This window comes from Anabrus simplex, chromosome 5 (genome assembly GCF_040414725.1).
Source record: "Anabrus simplex isolate iqAnaSimp1 chromosome 5, ASM4041472v1, whole genome shotgun sequence".
Lineage (NCBI taxonomy): Eukaryota > Metazoa > Arthropoda > Insecta > Orthoptera > Tettigoniidae > Anabrus > Anabrus simplex.
Window position 1 is genome coordinate 23,497,856 of NC_090269.1, and position 19,006 is coordinate 23,516,861.

The following is a 19,006-nucleotide window of genomic DNA, read 5'->3' on the forward strand; positions in this document are numbered from 1 at the left end:
TATATAATACTAATAAAAGAGAAAAAGGAAGGGATCCAACACTTCAAAAATGAAGGTATCGGCCAAAGAAAGACAAGGGCCACGAGGGGCGTGAAAATGAAAGAACCCCTAGGCCTCCAAATGTATCACCGCCGGGGTCAGAAAAGAACAAGAGTTGACCAAGGGAGGTCAGATAGGATAGACAAAAGTGAGGACTCTGGCACAAGTTACTGGAAGCAATGCCAGGACTGATCTAAGGGTCCCGTGGTCGCCTAACCCAAGTTTCCAAGTTAGGAGCCCCTGCGGGGGCCTTGTAGTCGCCACTTACGACAGGTAGGGGATAGTGTGGGTGTAATTCTACCGCTCCCATCCACAGGGGGTTGCCTGTTACTTTCACTTATGAATAAGATCTTATGAGTCCATTCTACTCCCACTCCCACATAGAAACGTCCGTCTGAAAACAAGTGAAAATTTAATCCGAGAACTTACTTCTTTATTACAAACTGCAACTATGAGCTCACAACATTTTCGTATTCCAAATGCCATGGTTCAACAAACCCGAAGACTCACTTAGCGACCGCTGCTCAACCCAAAGGCGTACGGATTACGAGGTGTCGTGTGGTCAGCACACCGTTATTCTTGCCTTTCTAGACCTGAGCCGCTGTCTCACCGTCAGATAGCTTCTCCGTTGTCCGGCTCCATGGCTAAACAGTTAGCATGCTGACCTTTGGTTCAAGGGGTGCCCCGGGTTCGATTCCCGGCAGGGTCGGGGATTTTAACTTTCATCAGTTAACTCTTCTGGGTCGGGGGTTGGGTGTTTGTGCCGCCTCCATCATTACAAATCATCCAAGGTAGAGCCTTATCCTCACAGAAGCATAGGTCAACTATACGGCATCAACTCAAAAGACCTGCATCAGGCCTTTCCGGAGGCCACACGCCATTATTAGTTCCTCCGCTGTAATCACGTAGGCTGAGTGGACCTCGAACCTGGCCGGGAATCAACCCGAGACCTTCGGGTAAGAGCCAGACACTCTACACCTACACCACGGGGCCGATGCACATTTGCGTATTATGGATAATACGTCTGCACACAAGATTCTGAGTGTAAAATTCCTGAAAGATGCCACGCTCTAACACCTAGTCTACAACTTACGTTCACCATTTATGGCGTCCGGCTCCATGGCTAAATGGTTAGCGTGCTGGCCTTTGGTCACAGGGGTCCCGGGTTCTATTCCCGGCAGGATCGGAAATGTTAACCATCATTGGTTAATTTCGCTGGCACGGGGGCTGGGTGTATGTGTTGTCTTCATCACCATTTCATCCTCATCACGACGCGCAGGTAGTCTACGGGCGTCAAATCAAAAGACCTGCACCTGGCGAGCCGAACATGTCCTCGGACACTCTCGGCACTAAAAGCCATACGCCATTTCATTTACCATTTACGGAAATGTTGCTGAAAATAGCGTAATATTCCTGCTTGTCAAACGTTATTATTCACTAGTCTAGTTCTATCACGGAGTGAGCTCGTTCCTTCACCCAGAGCACTTGGCACTCAGTAATTCTCGAAGCACATCTGCCACTGTACCCCCGACGTCTTTACTTCATGTGCTTTTTTTCCCTCGTCTTCATTATTCTTTTGTTTGTATTCTTGGAATTACAATATCTTTCCCTTTTCTTGTCATTGAATTCTTTTCAACATCTCAGTGAATGAACTTTTTATCTATTATGCATCTTAATTCTTGTCTCTTCCGCCTTCTAACACAGCGCCATTCAGGTTTCCTAATTAACACTCCAAGTTCTTACGCTTCCTTCTTCCCCACTGGCTTTCACATAAAAGTCCGCCAAGGTACTCTTTTTCCTAACCTCGTCTTGCTAAAGTGTATCCCATGGAGCGGATGCCTACTCACTTGTATTCCGCAATATACAATGTGAACCGGGCATATGGACGTTAGATGGTTGGCCATACTGATAACTAGGGCCCGGAAGTTGAGGAAAAAATCCTTTTATTTTTTCTCGAGTGTCCAAAGACGAGACCCAACATAATATATGTTTAGAGGCATGACTTTTTCGCATTAACGATAAACGCAACAAAAAATATTTTGAAGCGATTTTGAAATATCTTAGCGAATCATGTGATTCTGGTTAATAAATTAGTGTTGTTGTTGTTGTTTTCTTCCTTGAGAATTACAGCGAATGAAAGCGGCAAGGCCACTTTGAAGCGAAATGTACTTATTTTGCGATAACTTCGAAAATGCAGCGAAATCCATTAAAAATAACGACCTTGAAATTGTATTCCAATATCATGTGTGTGAAGAGAAACAGCAGACAGAATAGGGATTTATCATTTCGACAGAAGTATCTCTTCGTATTAATATTCTATAAAATACCTTAATGTGTGGCCATATGGGGTGAAAGAGGAATTCGTTATGTAATCTTGATTAGGGCTGTATTATAAGTCTAATTAAAATTACATAAGGAATAATGAAAGATTATCAACATTGCTTCTCTTTATTTATCTATCTTTCACATAAATAATTCACCGGGCTGAGTGGCTCAGACGGTTGAAGCGCTGGCCTTCTGAACCCCAACTTGGTAGGTTCGATCCTGGCTCAGTCCGGTGGTATTTGAAGGTGCTCAAATACGTCAGCCTCGCGTCGGTAGATTTACTGGCACGTAAAAGAACTCCTGGGGGACTAAATTCCGGCACATCGGAGTCTCCGAAAACCGTAAAAGTAGTTAGTGGGACGTACGGCAAACATTAATTTATTAACACAAACAAGTCACGAATCTCACGAATTAAGCTTTTCATTAATAACTTTAGGAGAGGATTAAAGCGAAATTCAGTCACTCTTTTGTCTAGTCCTATTGCACTCATTTTTGCCAGTAGTCTCCCATGATCCACCCTATCAAATGCCTTAGATAGGTCAATCTACAATCGCGATACAATTCATTTGACCTCTTGAATCCAAGATATCCTCGAAGTGGTTTTCCGTCGTTTTCCACTTCTCCTCCAGGCAAATGTCGGGATGGTACCTAACTTAAGACCATGGCCACTTCCTTCCGTCTTCCTTGTCTATCCCCTCCAGTCTTCACATCCCTCCCCACAAGGCCGCTGTTCACTATAGCAGGTGAGGCCGCCTGGGTGAGGTACTGGTCCTCCTACCCAGTTTTATCTCCCGACCCAAAGTCTCAAGCTCCAGGACACTGCCCTTGAGGTGGTACAGGTGGGATCCCTCGCTGAGTCCGAGGGAAAAACCAACCCTGGAGGGTAAACTGATTAGGAAGGAAAGAAGGAAAGAAAGAAAGAAGACGAAATGGGCGGAGAATTACTCTATACTATCCGTATATTAGTCCGGGTTCAGGAAAGGAATGAGAACTTCAGACAACATATTTATCTTTCTTTTTTTTTTTTCTTCACGTCGCGCCGACACAGATAGGTCTTATGGCGACGATGGCACAGGAAAGGCCTGGGAATGGGAAGGAAGCGGCCGTGGCCTTAATTAAAGTACAGCCCCAGCATTTGCCTGGTGTGAAAATGGGAAACCACGGAAAACCATCTTCAGGGCTGCCGACAGTGGGGTTCGAACCCACTATCTCCCGGATGCGAGCTCACAGCTGCGCGCTCCTAACCGCACGACCAACTCGCCCGGTAATATATTTATCATGCCAGCAATCATTCTCGCTACTTTTATGTACCTGTTACTTGTAATTTATGAATAAAATATCCTGAGTCCACCCAGCCTTCATTCCCGCACATCAAAGGTGATCTGAAAATAGACTGATGTAAAGACAGTTTCATCCGAGTGCTCGCTTCTTCCTTACAGAATACCGTTGATCACTGAATTACCCTTTCTGCACCTTGATTCAATATTTCACTTTGTATACTACAATCCTAAGAGAATAGGCTTCACGTCCCAAATACGTCAAATTTACCATGTTTCAGTTTCGTATTCCCGATCTGACATTCAGACCTCTTAAATTTCTCTCCTACTGAAACCTCTGATAACCTGTTTCATTGATTTTTTTTCATTACTGTTCACCGATGTATCGAGGAAGAATATTTTTTCCACATTCGAGATGGTCTGGTGAAAACTGTTGCATGTCCAGATTTATTTGATTTCGAAGACGTTCTCGGGATAGATGAAATTAATCTTGACGGGCTGAGTGGCTCAGATAATTGAGGCACTGATCTTCCGACCCCAGATTGGCAGGTTCGATCCTGGTTCACTCCGGTGGTATTTGAAAGTGCTCAAATACGTCAGCTTCGTGTCAGTATATTTACTGAGACGCAAAAGAACTCTTACGGGGCAAAATTCCGGCACCTCGGCATCTCTGAAAACCGTAGAAGTAGTTAGTGGGTCGTCAAAACCAATAGCATCATTAAATTAAACTGCAAATTTTCAGTAAAATAGTTAATCGTAAGAAGATGGAATATTTCGCTCTATTGTGTGAAATCACATACTGCATTCCTTAAGCGATTATGAAAAAAAGAGAGGGTAAACATAGCCTTGGCCGGCGATTAACATCATGGCTCGGTAGTCTAAGGTCACGATTTCGTCATCTCGCATTAGTGCAGCTCATTCCAGAAAGCACCGAGCGAGTTGGCCGTGCGGTTAGGGTCGCGTAGCTGTGAGCTTGCACTCTGGAGATAGTGGGTTCGAACCCCACTGTCGGCAGACCTGAAGATGTTTTCCGTTGTTTGCCATTTTCACACCAGGCATTTGCCGAGTCTGTACCGTAATTAGGGCCACGGCCACTTCCTAGCCCTTTCCTGTCCCATCGTCGCCATAAGACCAATCTGTGTCGGTCTGACGTAAAGCAAAATTGTACAAAATTCCCGAAATCTAACAACTGTGTTGACCGCCGACCTCAAGTAGAAGATGGCACTGAAAGAAGGGGAAAAGAAAAATAAGATTTCACGTAAACAATAAGTAAATAGAAAATTACAATCTAATTCAATTTCCTTCCCAAAATCCCCGTCTATTTGACATTAATCTCAGAAACAGTCGTTGCTTTCGTGAGCTGGAACGGAAGAACGAATAAGTTTGAGTGGTGTCTTTAAATGAAGAAAAGATCACAATATGAAGATAAAGTTGGAATTCAAGAGGACAAATTGGGGCAAATATTCGTTTATAGGAAGGGGAGTTAGGGATTGGAATAACTTGGAATAACTTACCAAGGGAAATGTTCAATAATTTTCCAATTTCTTTGCGATCATTTAAGAAAAGGCTAAGATAACAACTGATAGGGAATCTGCCACCTGGGCGACTGCTGTAAATGCAGATCAGTATTGATTGATTGATTGATTGATTGATTGATTGATTGATTGATTGATTGATTGATTGATTGATTGATTGATTGATTGATTGATTGATTGATTGATTGATTGATTGATTGATTGATTGATTGATTGATTGATTGATTGAATACAACCTTGGCGTACCCCTCTTCTGATTTTCACATCTGATGTTTTGGTTTGGTTGATTTTGACTGTTGCTTGTTGCCCCCAGTAGAGATTCTGTATGATGCGTATGTCTTTTCCATCGAGATGTTTTCGTTGGAGAATCTCTATCAGTTTTTCATGTTTTACTCTATCAAAAGCTTTCTCATAGTCAATGAAACATGCAAATACATCTTTGTGTAGTTGGCGGCATTTTTGGTGCAGGACATTGACGCTGAATAAGGCATCTCGTGTGCCAAAGGCATTTCTGAAACCCATTTGGTTGTCATCCAAGTCTATTTCGCACTTTGTTCTAATGCGTGCGTGTATTATACGTAAGAATGCTTTTAGCATATGACTCATCAGACTTATGAGACGGTAGTCACTGTATTTCTTTGGATGAGACTTTTTAGGTATTGCGATGAATGTCGATTGCAACCAGTCCTCTGGGATTATTCCAGTATCATAAACTTTGAAGTCGCCTAAAAGGATAAGTGAGCAAGAAGATGACATTGCGATCAAAACTGCCTTAAAACACCAGACGAATATGATTAATTTGGGGAATATGTTGCTTTAGAACTATGCACTCTTTGAAATGAGTATGTTAGAGGGAAGTTGAAAAATGAAATAAGAAAAGCCATAGTTCATGCGGCAGATGAGGACGAAGAAGCTACGTGTTCACTCTCTTCAGTGAGTGCCAGCGACAGCACTTCACCAGGATAGAATGATTTTCTCTCATCTCCTCCTGCACTACCACAGACTTCTGAACCGAATTCGGGAAGACATTTTATTAATACTTTTATTTTGGCAGATCTGTAATGCAAAATTACGTACACTATATTTCTTTCCTTCCCGTACGAAGTGAAAACGTATGTAGAAAATGCCTAAAATTGTACTTTTCAGTTTCGTTACCTTGAATTATCACTTTGCTTTACTAGAACTCGTGTAATTACTTTCACGAATAAATAAGATGAAATAAAGATATTATTTTACAAATGATTTCTTTACTTGTAAGTATTTTCCTTTGAGGGCATTGTAGATACAGTAGCAGGAGCAACTTCTTTTACTATTCTTCCTATCGTACATACAGGATACGGAAAAGATAGTGAAGACTGCTAAACGAATCACCTGAAAAGAATTGTATTGTATACAGTAAACAAATAGCGCGAATAGAATACACCTTACTATAAATACAAATAATTCAAATAAACTTATCTGTGGCAAAAAATCTTAGAGTAACCATCGCTCGATCACGCACTGATTTAGCTTTTCTCATTTTGGTGTTCCTTCTTGAAGATTACCGGTCCCACAGCCCGGCTCCATGGCTAAATGGTTGGCGTGCTGGCCTTTGGTCACAGGGGTCCCGGGTTCGATTCCTGGCAGGGTCGGGAATTTTAACCATCATAGGTTAATTTCGCTGGCACGGGAGCTGGATGTATGTGTCGTCTTCATCATCATTATTTGCATCTTCATCACGATGTGCAGGTCGCCTACGGGTGTCAAATCAAAAGACCTGCACCTGGCGAGCCGAACATGTCCTCGGACACTCCCGGCACTAAAAGCCATACGCTATTTCATTTTTTACCGGACCCACAGATTCTCTAATAAACTCAACTTCAGAGCTCGTTAATCTATAAAAATTTCGAAACTGCTGTGCGTCTTCAATTTGTAATTCCCGAATTATCATATGACCGGCACCTAGAGCACTTCTCCTTTCAATCCATGGCTTATCCCAGCACCTTTTCCTTTAGTTTTTTTTTAACAGAGAATATTCACAGCTGCTGTGATTTGTTTGTAGTTATGCGATGGCATTTCGACTGCTCTCCACTCCCTACAGGTGGACAAGTAGACAGGGTGTGACAAGAACTCGTGAAAGCTCTCTCGGCGAGGGACTCGCCGGGTACTCTCGATAGTTATTCCGGCCAAAATTAACTCTCAAATGGACAACGACCTGAGAGCGGATATCCAGAGTTACTCTCCCAATTAGTCTCAAATGGAAACCCACCCTTAGGTTACCCCTTTTCGTTGGCAGGTTTACTGAACGTCAAGCCTTCGGCGTTTTGAACTGCAGCCAGTAGCCAACGGAGAAGCCTGTTGTGTTGTGAAATCTGTTTCACAAGCTGCTGCCAAGGTTTAGCAAATTAAAGTCTGACTTTGTGGCTAAATGTGTAGAATGCTTGCCTGAAATGAACACTAGTAGTTAAGCCCCATGATCCTTCCCCTCCCCCCCTCCCATACCGTTTTTTTCTGATTTCGCACCCTGGTTGTACCTATAAAAATAAAACTATATTGCTCCTAAAACAGCAGGCCTGCAATGTCTTCCTACCAGCACTCTGTTATCTATATGATTAAGTCAGAAGTATAAGATGAGGAATTATATACGATGAGTAACGCATGGTTGATATTAGCACACCTATCACCCCCCCCCCCCCCCCCAGACCCCGCTCCTAACCGATATACAGCAACAAGCCGTTACGGGCTAGTAGAGGGTGAGGGGGGCGAGAGTCTGGGCTGCGATATCTGTCTCCGATGCTTAGCTCTCAGAAATACGTGGTCACTGCTTTCAAGTTTTGAAAATGGAACAATGTGTCAGATGCTTACATAATTTAATATCGTGTGGCTATTTCTAGCTGAGTGCAGCTCTTGTAAGGCAGACCTTCCGATGAGGGTGGGCGGCATCTGTCATGTGTAGGTAACTGCGTGTTATTGTGGTGGAGGATAGTGTTATGTGTGGTGTGTGAGTTGCAGGGATGTTGGGGACAACACAAACACCCAGCCCCCAGGCCATTGGAATTAACCAATTGAGGTTAAAATCCCCAACCAGGCCGAGAATCGAACCCGGGACTCTCTGAACCGAAGGCCAGTGCGCTGACCGTTCAACCAACGAGTCGGATAGATGCTTACATTATAATGTGCTTTAGTCTTCCATCGTTCTCAATTGAGATTTGGGCCTTGGTAGCCCTCAGTATACGCCACTGGTTCAGATTCATAATGAATAAAACGATCGAACACAGGTTAGCGTATATAAAGAAATATTTTTCAGTGAATAAATTCACTTCGTATGATATTTGTGATCAGACTCACTAATTTCAAAAATTCCAATCTACGAGGGCCCATTCAAACTCAGCCTCTTCAATATCTACCGGTACTCACAATATAACGAATAGTAGTGGCGATTGGGAATTAGAAGTGGGAGAGGGGGAGAGGGGAGCCAAAACAATTACAGACAAGAACACGTACCCGGGTTTGTTAATAATTTAAAAAATAAAGCAACGAATTAGCCGATAAGACAAGAGGTCTTATACAAATTGCTTTTTTTAAATATAATTCTTAGTTTCAGGCGGCTAAAACGGAATAAAATGCAATGTTTTCTCCGCAAAGTGTGGGGCGACTGCCCCCCACCCCCTCATCACCGCCACTATTTAAACGAAGATAACTCTACATCACTTACAGCCCAATACACCCACAGGCGAAACCAAGACATCTCAATCACCGCCTATCACAGGGAAACAGATATCCGTTTTTGATTGTAACATTCATATTGAAAAATGTTTTCCTAAAATATATGGTCTCGTTCCAGTGTGTGATATTTTGTGTTGCCCTCTCTTTCCTTATTTAGGCTTACTGATAACCGAATTTGATTTTAATGTACAGTTGTCTAGTGAAATAGTAGACGTTGGTTACGCATATTGTGCGGTAAGTTCGTTAATTGTTTCTACTTATTTGTTTTGCGTATAATTTCGAGACCTGATCTTCCCGATAAAAGGTACTTATAACAATTTGTTATCTATGCCATATGCATTTTATGTTCACTGATTTTATTTTGATTATTGCATAGGAAAGGGCTAGGAGTGGGAAGGAAATTGTTATGGCCTTAATTAAGATGGGCCTACTGTCCCGCCATTTTCCTGATGTAGAAGTGGGAAACCACGGAAGACCTTCTTCCGGGTTGTCAACGGTGGAGTTCGAACCCACGATCTTTCGAATGCAAACACACAGCTACGTTCAAAGCCTATCATTGTTTGTATACGTCTACATTTTGTCTTTTTGAATCTACTGCATTTTTATTTTTTATTTACTACAATTCAGCACAAAAATATAGGTCTAGCGAAAAGGGAGAACCACGAGCACATATAAAATGTCTCCTAGATTCAGTTTTGTCCTATTTCTGTACGATACGCTTTTGTCTGTAGTAATTAATCGAAACCGTCACGTCGCGGCTATCAGTGGAGGCATTTCCGGTCTTTTCCACACCCTGTTTATACAGCTACACGTGGCTGTGTGGTCAGAGGCGCATGGCGATAGACTGCACATGATTGTTTCTCGAGAAATCCCACCCTTTCGACAGACTGCGCAGATTGATTCACCTATCAAAATACCTGGCGCCTTCTAGCAAAATCTTCGTTCAGTAACATTATGCTTTGTTAGTTTTGGAACATGTTATTTTTATAACATCTTAATGGAACATGTTATCTCAGTTGGAACCGGAATGTTGGAACATGTTATTGGAAAATAACAGTTTAGCCCACTAGGGTCGGACAGACCGGAACATTCACTTGTTCCGCAACATTAGGAACTTGAGGCGGAGTGTTTCGGTACAGAGTGCCGAAACACGGGACACAGGACACAGGACTGTAACTGAGTCCTAGAGAGAATTTCGAGAGGCAACAGGACATGCTCCGCTTCAGCTGGAATGTGCCTGAACCGAACGTGCTGTGCCAAGGCCACACTAGATAGATTAGTTGGCCTTGGCTGTGCCTGCCTGTCGATACCGGCTGTGTGCCGCCCTGTGTTGGAGTGTCAACATTTTTTCATCCAGTTATATCTTTAATTCCAAAGCGATGACCCATATTTTTCTTGGGCTTAAAAGTTTCCTTAAAGTCCAAACTAATTTTTAACATCAATCCCCGAGAAAGTGTTGAGGAAAATTTTCGAGATATTGAAGAAAGTAAGTGGAAGTTGAGAGGGAAGGAATTCGAAGTGCAGAGAGCATAGCAGCACCAAAGTACATCAATGTTTTCATCCAGTTATATTTTTAATTCCAAAGCGACGACCCATATTTTTCTTGGGCTTAAAAGTTTCCTTAAAGTCCAAATTAATTTTTAAAGTCAATCCCCGAGAAAGTGTTGAGGGAAATTTTCGAGATATTGAAGAAAGTAAATGGAAGTTGAGAGGGAAGGAATTCGAAGTGCAGAGAGCATAAGGCACGCACATTGGGACGCAGGCGAAGCAGCTAAAGCAGTGCAGCGCAGAGCAGATTTTTGTAATCCACATAAATCATTGCACCATCGCAAGTTGACAGACAGGGCAGGACAGAGCAGAGCAGGCCGGTTCTGCACCTACTTCCGCCTACCACGCGCAGTCTTCGAAACACAGTTTCCTGCGCACGTGTCACGCAGTTAGTTAAGAAATGGAGGAGAAAATTACCACAGCCATTCAGTCTTGCCATGTTTTGTAGGTACTATGTGAATCATGTATACTGCAATGCAGTATGTACGTATATATGTATGTATGTATGCATGTATGTATGTTCGTGAGAAAATGGCTGAACAGAATTTAATGAAAATCGGTATGTAAATTCGGTGAAGAAGGCACTACAGTCTAGGCTATAAATCATTTTATTCACGCTGGGTAAAAAGGTAGTTTAGAGAAAGGCCTCAAATGTAATCCACCGAGCAAGTGGCCGTACGGTTAGGGTCGCACAACTGTGAGCTTGCATTCGGGAGATAGTGGGTTCGAACCCCACTGTCGGCAGCCCTGAAGATGGTTTTCCGTGGTTTCCTATTTTCACACTAGGCAAATGCTGGGGCTGTACCTTAATTAAGGCCACGCCCGCTACCTTCCCAATCTTCCACCCTTCCGTCGCCGAAAACCTTCGATATGTTAGTGCGACGTTAAACAAACAGCAAACAAAAGAATGTAATCCTCATATATCTATGAAACAATCCGTGACCCAAGTTCTCGCAACATATAGAATTTAAGACAAAGATCTAATGCTGATTATGGAGAGCATCATCGCCGACTCCGTCGCCGTCATCCATCATCACATTTATGTGAAGATATAAATACGGAAAATCATTTATCGTGTCTTATCAAATATAAATGCAAACGCGTCCACAACAGATTGTCAATGTTGATTGATTTAAGTATCTTGTATCTTGTGACAACTAGATGAAAATCTAGCAGTACATTTGTAAATACATATTTTTCCCTCTCCCCCACTGTGATCCTATTAATGAATTTACCATGCAAGTTGGTCGTGCGGTTAGGATCGCCTTGCTATGAGCTTGCATTCGGGAGATAAGGGGTTCGAACCCCACTGTCGGCAACCGTGAAGATAGTTTTCCGTGGTTTCCCATTTTCACACCAGGCTAATGCTGGGGGCTGTACCTTAATTAAGGCCTCGGTCGCTTCTTTCCCATTCCTAGCCCTTTCCTATTCCATCGTTGCCATAAGACCTATCTGTGTCGGTGCGACGTAAAAAATATAAAAAGTAATCATGAATTAAATTCTTTGCTTAGTCCATATGAACACCGAACATCGGTAACATAGAAATATTGTTCAGTCTTGTAAACTGGCGAAGGTAGTTGTTTTTATTGCGATTGTCTTAAGCTGAATAACCGCGTTGCCATTAGCACAAGGGAAATTGTGAAGATGAGAAAAATCGCGAATGCTTGAAGAAAAAGAAAAAAGAGCCTCTTTATACTGGATGCCCCAGTATCACAGAGTCTAAAGAAAACATGTTATTTCTGAAAACCGACGAGACCCTGCGTGGCAATGTACGCTCGCATCCACTTCGCAGTTTAGTAAGCTTCGCGCTGTTCTGCTCTGCTCTTCCCTGCTCTGCGGTCAACTGCTTCTCAATGTGCGCCCGGTCTAACAGCACGAAAGTATAACAACGTATTCATCCAGTTATATTTTTAATTCCAAAACGACGACCCATATTTTTCTTGGGCTTAAAAGTTTCCTTAAAGTCCAAATTAATGTTTAACGTCAATCCCCGAGAAGGTGTTGAGGGAAATTTTCGAGATATTAATTACTCACTAATTACTCACAATACAGGCCAATACATTGAACTGGTGAAAATATTCTTGACTTGGTTACTTTTAAACACCTGCACTGCCATTGTAACCGTATTATGTGTATTTTATATTGACCGGAAAAATCTTAACCTAAACGAAGCCTTTAACGTGATTATTGGGTGCGAATTTCAGTGTTCCGACTGTTCGTTCACGTTCCCTGCAGCTTTATGCTGGACCATGGGAATAACTACACACAGGCACACACCACACAGCACGTTCCGTACAGGCACATTCCCACTGGCGCGGAGCATGTAATGTTGCTTCTCGAAGTTCTCTCTACACTGCGCAGTTACAGTCCCGCGTCCCGTGCGCCCGCTGCACAGTTCAGCTAGTAAGCGAAGGGCAGTGCATAGTGGCGCTTCTGATGGGACAGCGAGTCAGTGTCTCCGGCTCGCTTGAGAATGTTTCGGAACAATTGACACTCGGTGTTCTGGAACAACGGAACATAACTGTGCACCGGCACCTTGTGCCGAAACAGGGACATAGTGCCCAACCCTATAGCCCACCACTAGGACTGAGTATCTGTTTTCTGTCTGGAGTAAAACCTGTGACGTCAGAGTCCCACGGGCTACGCTCTCGCTCCTGGTAACTTAAGAACGCGGTGTCTTCAGATTTGGAAGAGGCTGCAAATGACCTCCTAGGGTTCATGACGGTAAAGGTGGCGCAAGTGAAGCAAACTTCGACGATGCAATCAGATGCTGCAATCATAAGAAGATAATTTCTAGAAATGCATCCGCTGCCAGGTACCATGGATCCGGCTCGCCATTGGTCCAGCAATCATTTAAATCCCATTAAGTGAACTCGCCCTTGATTACCTTAGCATACCTGCTTCATCCGTGTCCGCAGAGGAGGTGTTTTCTTGTGCTGACCAAATTATTTCAGACCAATGGTTGAATTAGTCGGAAAACCTGAACACCTGACGCACATTGAACTCTCTTACACTTTTCATATGGTGTGTTACTTTGTGTTAAAAAAAAAAAAAAAGTGACAATTCGCTCGGTTGTAGACTCTCCTATATTTCGTCCTTTCTTTTATAACGTGCTTTCACGTCGCACCGACATAGATAGGTCTCATGGCGACGATGGGAGAGGAAATGGCTAACAGCGGGAAGGAAGCGATCGTGGCCTTAATTAAGGTACAGTCCCAGCATGTTCCTGGTATGGGAATGAGAAACCACGGAAAACCATCTTCAGGGCTCGACCCACTATCTCCCGAATGCAAGCTGATAGCTACGTGACCTGAACCGCTCAGCCACTTGCTCGGTTATAGACTCTTGGTCGAGCGTTTATTCTGCATAACTGTTTCTGCAATCTCACTTCAAGTTGAACGACATAACCGTGTCATCTCATCGAGATAGAAATCGCTGTCTTCATCATCACTGTCACGTTTTCAGATTATTTGTATATACACTGCCTAAATTTCTATTTATTGTTCTATCCGTGACTATGTCCATTGTTTGATGCAAAGAAATTAAGTCACGCCCGTACGGTAAGGGTGAAGCCGCGTCGAAGATTCTCCCCAGCGTGTTTTTGCCATTGACAAGTAGGATAGAAACCAGCTGTAAAATCCAACAGTCGTACCATGCTAAATACTACATCTGTCATCCTTATTCCACAAATAAATTCTTCAGTTTAGAGAATATATGTTGTCTGCCCTGCATACATTGATGAAATCCAAGTACAGCTGTAATCCGCCAGATGTCATTTACGGTATCACGAACACGTCAAGTGATCAGGAATGGCAGCCCGATGAATGGGAAATATGGATGAATATGGTGTTAGGGGAGACCTTTGGATGTGCTGCTGAAATTCAGTGGTTTGCAGAGGCAAAGGGAATTTAGTTTTAATTTAAATTACATCATTTTTTTTCCTTACGACGTTCTCTGCAACCAATAAAATATGGCAAGTCCTAGAACTCGTCGTGTCCTTTCAGAATTGAAGCCGACAGATGAAAACTCAGTAAGTAATTTTTCAAAAAGGAATGATCATACATTACACATTGCATTCAGTCCTGTATTGTATGGGTTTACGAATATATTTTAAATTCAGTGTTATATGTTGCTACTACAATTCTTCCAGAAATGCTTCGAGTGTGGAACACACAATCCGCAATGGGCATCTGTCACGTATGGCATATGGATATGTCTTGAATGTTCGGGTAAACATCGAGGACTTGGTGTTCATTTGTCCTTCGTGCGATCCATTAGTATGGATAAGTGGAAAGATATTGAACTGGAAAAAATGAAAGTAAGTTTGAAGTTCATTTAGAGGTTATGAGTAGAATGCAGCATGTTTGCCATCACAGTGTAATTCCTTTTTGTTTTGAGTTTGTTAAAGCGCATTTCGGTTAGCAATATACCTATATATATATATTCAGAATATTTTTTTATTTCATTTCAATTTTAAGAAGCATTGTAATCTTTATTTATAAGGTTGCTTATTAAGATCAGTTGTACACTTTCTTCTTGAATGTGCCGTTTAAAGTCCCCTTGAGGTTGGTGTATTTGTCACCATTTTCTGCAAGGTTGAATAGCTTCCGAGAGTTTTGTATACCCATCCAGTCTTGAATGTTCCCCAGCCAGGACACTCATGATCCTTCAACACCTCTGTGACTTTCTCTTTACCCTTGTAGGATTAACTTTAGGTGTTGGAACTGATAACCCCTCAGTATATATCCTAGGTATGCCAATTTCCTGTATGTTATAGTTGCTAGAAGTTCTTGTCCAACATTGGCCATCATTAGCACTTAATTGGATTTTTGAGCTGTCCGTGGTTCACTCAGCCTCACTAGAAATGAGTGTTGGGTAAAATTCTAGGACCAAAGATTGACCTCTCCATCTCACTTAGTCCCTAGGTTGTGGATAGTGGAAGTTTTTGACTTCCACTCTTCCAAAGTCCTTTTTTTAGCCTGTAAGGAGATGACTTCTATGCTATTTGCCAAAATCTAAATCAAGCAAGAAGCATTGTTCAACTTTTCATCGAAAAGATGTGGCATTGAAGTTTCTGTTGCATTTACAAATATGGACTAAAAGACTGTCTTTTGTTATACTTTTGTATAAACATAAATAATTTACACCTTAAAAATCAACTCAAAAATTTTTCTTAAATGCAATCCATAATGCATTTAATTGAATTCATAAATTATAATCATTTGAGTTGTGACATTTCATGTTTCATTCACATTGACTGGTTAATATTGCACAGATGAACTGATAGGATGGTCTTTTCCCAGATTTCGTTGCGATTTTCTTAAGGTTAATTTCCAGACTTGCTGCAAATGGATTGTGATCTGATGATGTATCGGTACCAGGACATGCACAGACTCTTTCAAATTATGTTTGAAGCATTTCTCATCTAGAAAGTAATCAGTCTGGTTCCTTGTAGAATGTGAGGATTGTCACCAGGTGCCGTCATTGTACAAAAATATATGACCTAAATATCTTAACATTGTCAAGATTGGTGCAGAACAGGAGGTCACGTAAGTGGAGTGGACATATAAAACTCAACATGGGTTCACACACAACTTACCAAGTATTATCGGCACATTCTATCTTGGTGCATTTACAACCTAGTGCTGAATCGGTCGACCTCGGCAATCTTCGAGATTCGTACTGGCAACCTTTGAAACACAAACTATGAATCGCTTAAGCATCGTTGTGCGACATCTGGCGTACACTTTACGTAGCCTACAAGTACTGTTGTTGTTTACACAGCAAAGCCAACTATAGAATTCATGCTAGGAACAAGATTCGCATCGAGAAATGTTATATAATGTGTATGTGACACAGTTATTGGCTTAAGATAATAACGGTTTAGAAACTTCATATCGATCGATCATATTCTCAATTCAATTCAGATTTCATTTTCATTCAGTTGGCAGCACTACCAGAACCGGGACAGCTCCCTCCTTACTCCTCACCCCGTACACAAATGCACCAAGATAAAGTGTGCCGATAATATTAGGCCCTTAGGGGGTTCGTTGAGTTAATTCTGAAGTGCATATGTAAATCCTCCTCACAATATTTGTGTCTGGTATTTTACAGAACATATCTGAAGAGGGAAATGTGGACTTGATAGCAACTTTTCTTTGTCATAGCTAGGTAATGTGAAAGAATTTCTTGGGAATAAAAATAACATGGAGTTTTATTCAGTTTTGACTTAAAATTAACTTCGCACTTGTATGTCAGTCAGTAAACTCCCCTTTTTAAATTCAATTAATGCTCAGAGCCCTTGTATTTGTCAAACAGTTCATGGAAAACAGGTTGTAATTGAAAGGAGCTATCCTTTTTCATCAAGACACTCCAGCCAATCAGTGGGTGCATATTATTATCTTGTAGCGAATGGTATGGTACCTTGAAAATGCCAGGCAACACAGCAACTGTACAAGCTACTTCAGGCAGGACCATAACCGTTATTGGCGCTGCCATAATGAGATAGAAACACTTGGTCACATCCATGGTTACTGCTTTCAAGGCGAAGCTCTGTGAAATAAAAGGCATCATAAAATATGATCTGCCATTTCTCAAGCATTAAGGAACTCTGACTTTACAGTCTTTGAGGAGGTTCATGGTCTCTTTTACCCAAAGACTATTGAATGGGCTCAATAACAGATCCTACGATCAGATTCGAAACATCCAAAACAACCCAATGAGGTTCATGAGGAAAAGAGAGCAACATATGACCCAACCATCCCATTCTATCCAAAAGAGTACCAGTTCGATAATATCCAAGTCATTGGATTAATGGTCGCCACAACAGGAACCATTCTTCCCTAGTTTATCAAGTTCGGAAAATCATTTACCCTTGATCAGGCATTAATATGAGAAGTTAAAAAGACTGCCGTGAAATATTCAATTCAAATCCTGAAGAACTTAACTGCATGTCAAAATACAGTACACTCAACAACCCACACGTAATCAACTCGTCACAATTATTCTTTAAATTTCTCTTGTTTTACTGTATACTTTGTCTTCAGAGGCAATCTGCAGTCAGGGAAAGTCAAAATAAATAAATGAATAAATAAATAAATGTGACAGTATGAGTTGGTATTATATCCCAAGAAAATCTTGCATCATGCCTACTAGCCAAACAATTCCCAAGAAATTTACTTGCCTATAACTGCTGTCCTACTTTTGGCTTGTCATTTGAAAAATCATTTTATTTACTAATAATTGAAGTATTTTTATTTTATCTCTGACTAAAATTATTTGACATTTCAACTCCTCTGTCTACCTCTGCCCTATCCCTTATACTTATGTTGCAACAAACAAATGTTGGCTACTTTGCACTCTCTGCATCATTTCATAAACATTTGACTTTTTCCTTTTATCTGATCACATAAAGTCTCTATTTATCTAGAAGCTGAAGTTATTCTATTATGTGTATAGTTAGAAGAACGGTGCTATGCAGTTCAACACCAACAGTTTAAGCTATATGAAAATGAGTACATTTTCTGTTTCCATGCTTTTATACATTTTAAGGTGTGTTCTGTATTTTATTTCTGATGCTTCTACCCCATAACAAAAATCTTGTGACTTAAAAACAGTCACATTGCACCTTGCTCCTTGAAACAGATCAGCAGCATCTTTTATCATGTGTCCTAAGCTAATTTATTGTAGATCAGAGCACAATATTTACTGCACCATTTGTATGTTGAATGTGTAAGATTATGTACAGTGAATTGTGTAGATTTGCTGTTGAGGCTAGAAATGGAAGAGGTACTTCATGCGTGATACACAGAGTGTTTCTCACATCGGTTGGCCGGCAGGCGCGCACAGCTTATCTGCCTCCCATTGACTCATCATTCTCCACTCCGCGGCATAGCAGCAAGGACAGCAGTTGGCTCACTTGATCCATGCATGACATGAGATAACAATTGACATTAAGAATTTAAAAAATTAGTAATTAACCCTGACAGTAACACCATATGTTTTTCTGGCGTGTTGTGCGAATGAATGCCATCTATTCCTCTTAAGGAGGGGAGAGTTCTCCCCCTCCACCATCTCTATTCCTTGTTCATTCCATCTGGTAACTTTAATGTAACTTTAAATAATAGGCTTTGAGTGACACGTCTTCGAAACGTGTGGTGTAACTAAAGCGATATTTTTAGACGTGTTACTGTCAGGGTTAAGAATGAGGAAAATAAGCTTGTACCTTATGACAGGAGATGTTGGAAATGTTCTCCTCCTGCATCCACACATTTCAATTTTAACATTTTTGTACCCCGCCATGCTGAGCTTTTCAAAACCCTGGCTTCTTGTCCAAGTTGTCTTCGGGCTTTTGTAGGCATATGTTCTAATCTTTCTGAAATTTCATTTACTTTTTCCTTGTTAAGTACATGTTTTTTAACACTTCACTTCTTATCGAGTAAGGAACCAGTTCCTCTCAATTTAAGAGTTTTCGCACGGTCTCTGTGTGGAGCGCATACACCTAGAAATTGTGTTACAAATTGCCTAACGACTTCCCTGCAAGACTGTTTTCACATAATTATCGTATATAAATACCCT

At 41.5% G+C, this 19,006-nt stretch overlaps 1 protein-coding gene across 1 annotated transcript in view; it reads left to right on the forward strand.

Moving 5' to 3' along the window:
- The first annotated feature begins 14,211 nt into the window (after positions 1 to 14,211).
- ArfGAP1 (ADP-ribosylation factor GTPase-activating protein 1) overlaps positions 14,212 to 19,006 on the forward strand; it is an 82,956-nt gene continuing 78,161 nt past the window's right edge. Inside the window, exons 1-2 of the mRNA XM_067146797.2 lie at positions 14,212 to 14,459; positions 14,580 to 14,747. Of these exons, the coding sequence (XP_067002898.2) occupies positions 14,400 to 14,459; positions 14,580 to 14,747 (228 nt within the window). The 5' untranslated portion in view covers positions 14,212 to 14,399. The remainder of the gene's footprint in view (positions 14,460 to 14,579; positions 14,748 to 19,006) is intronic.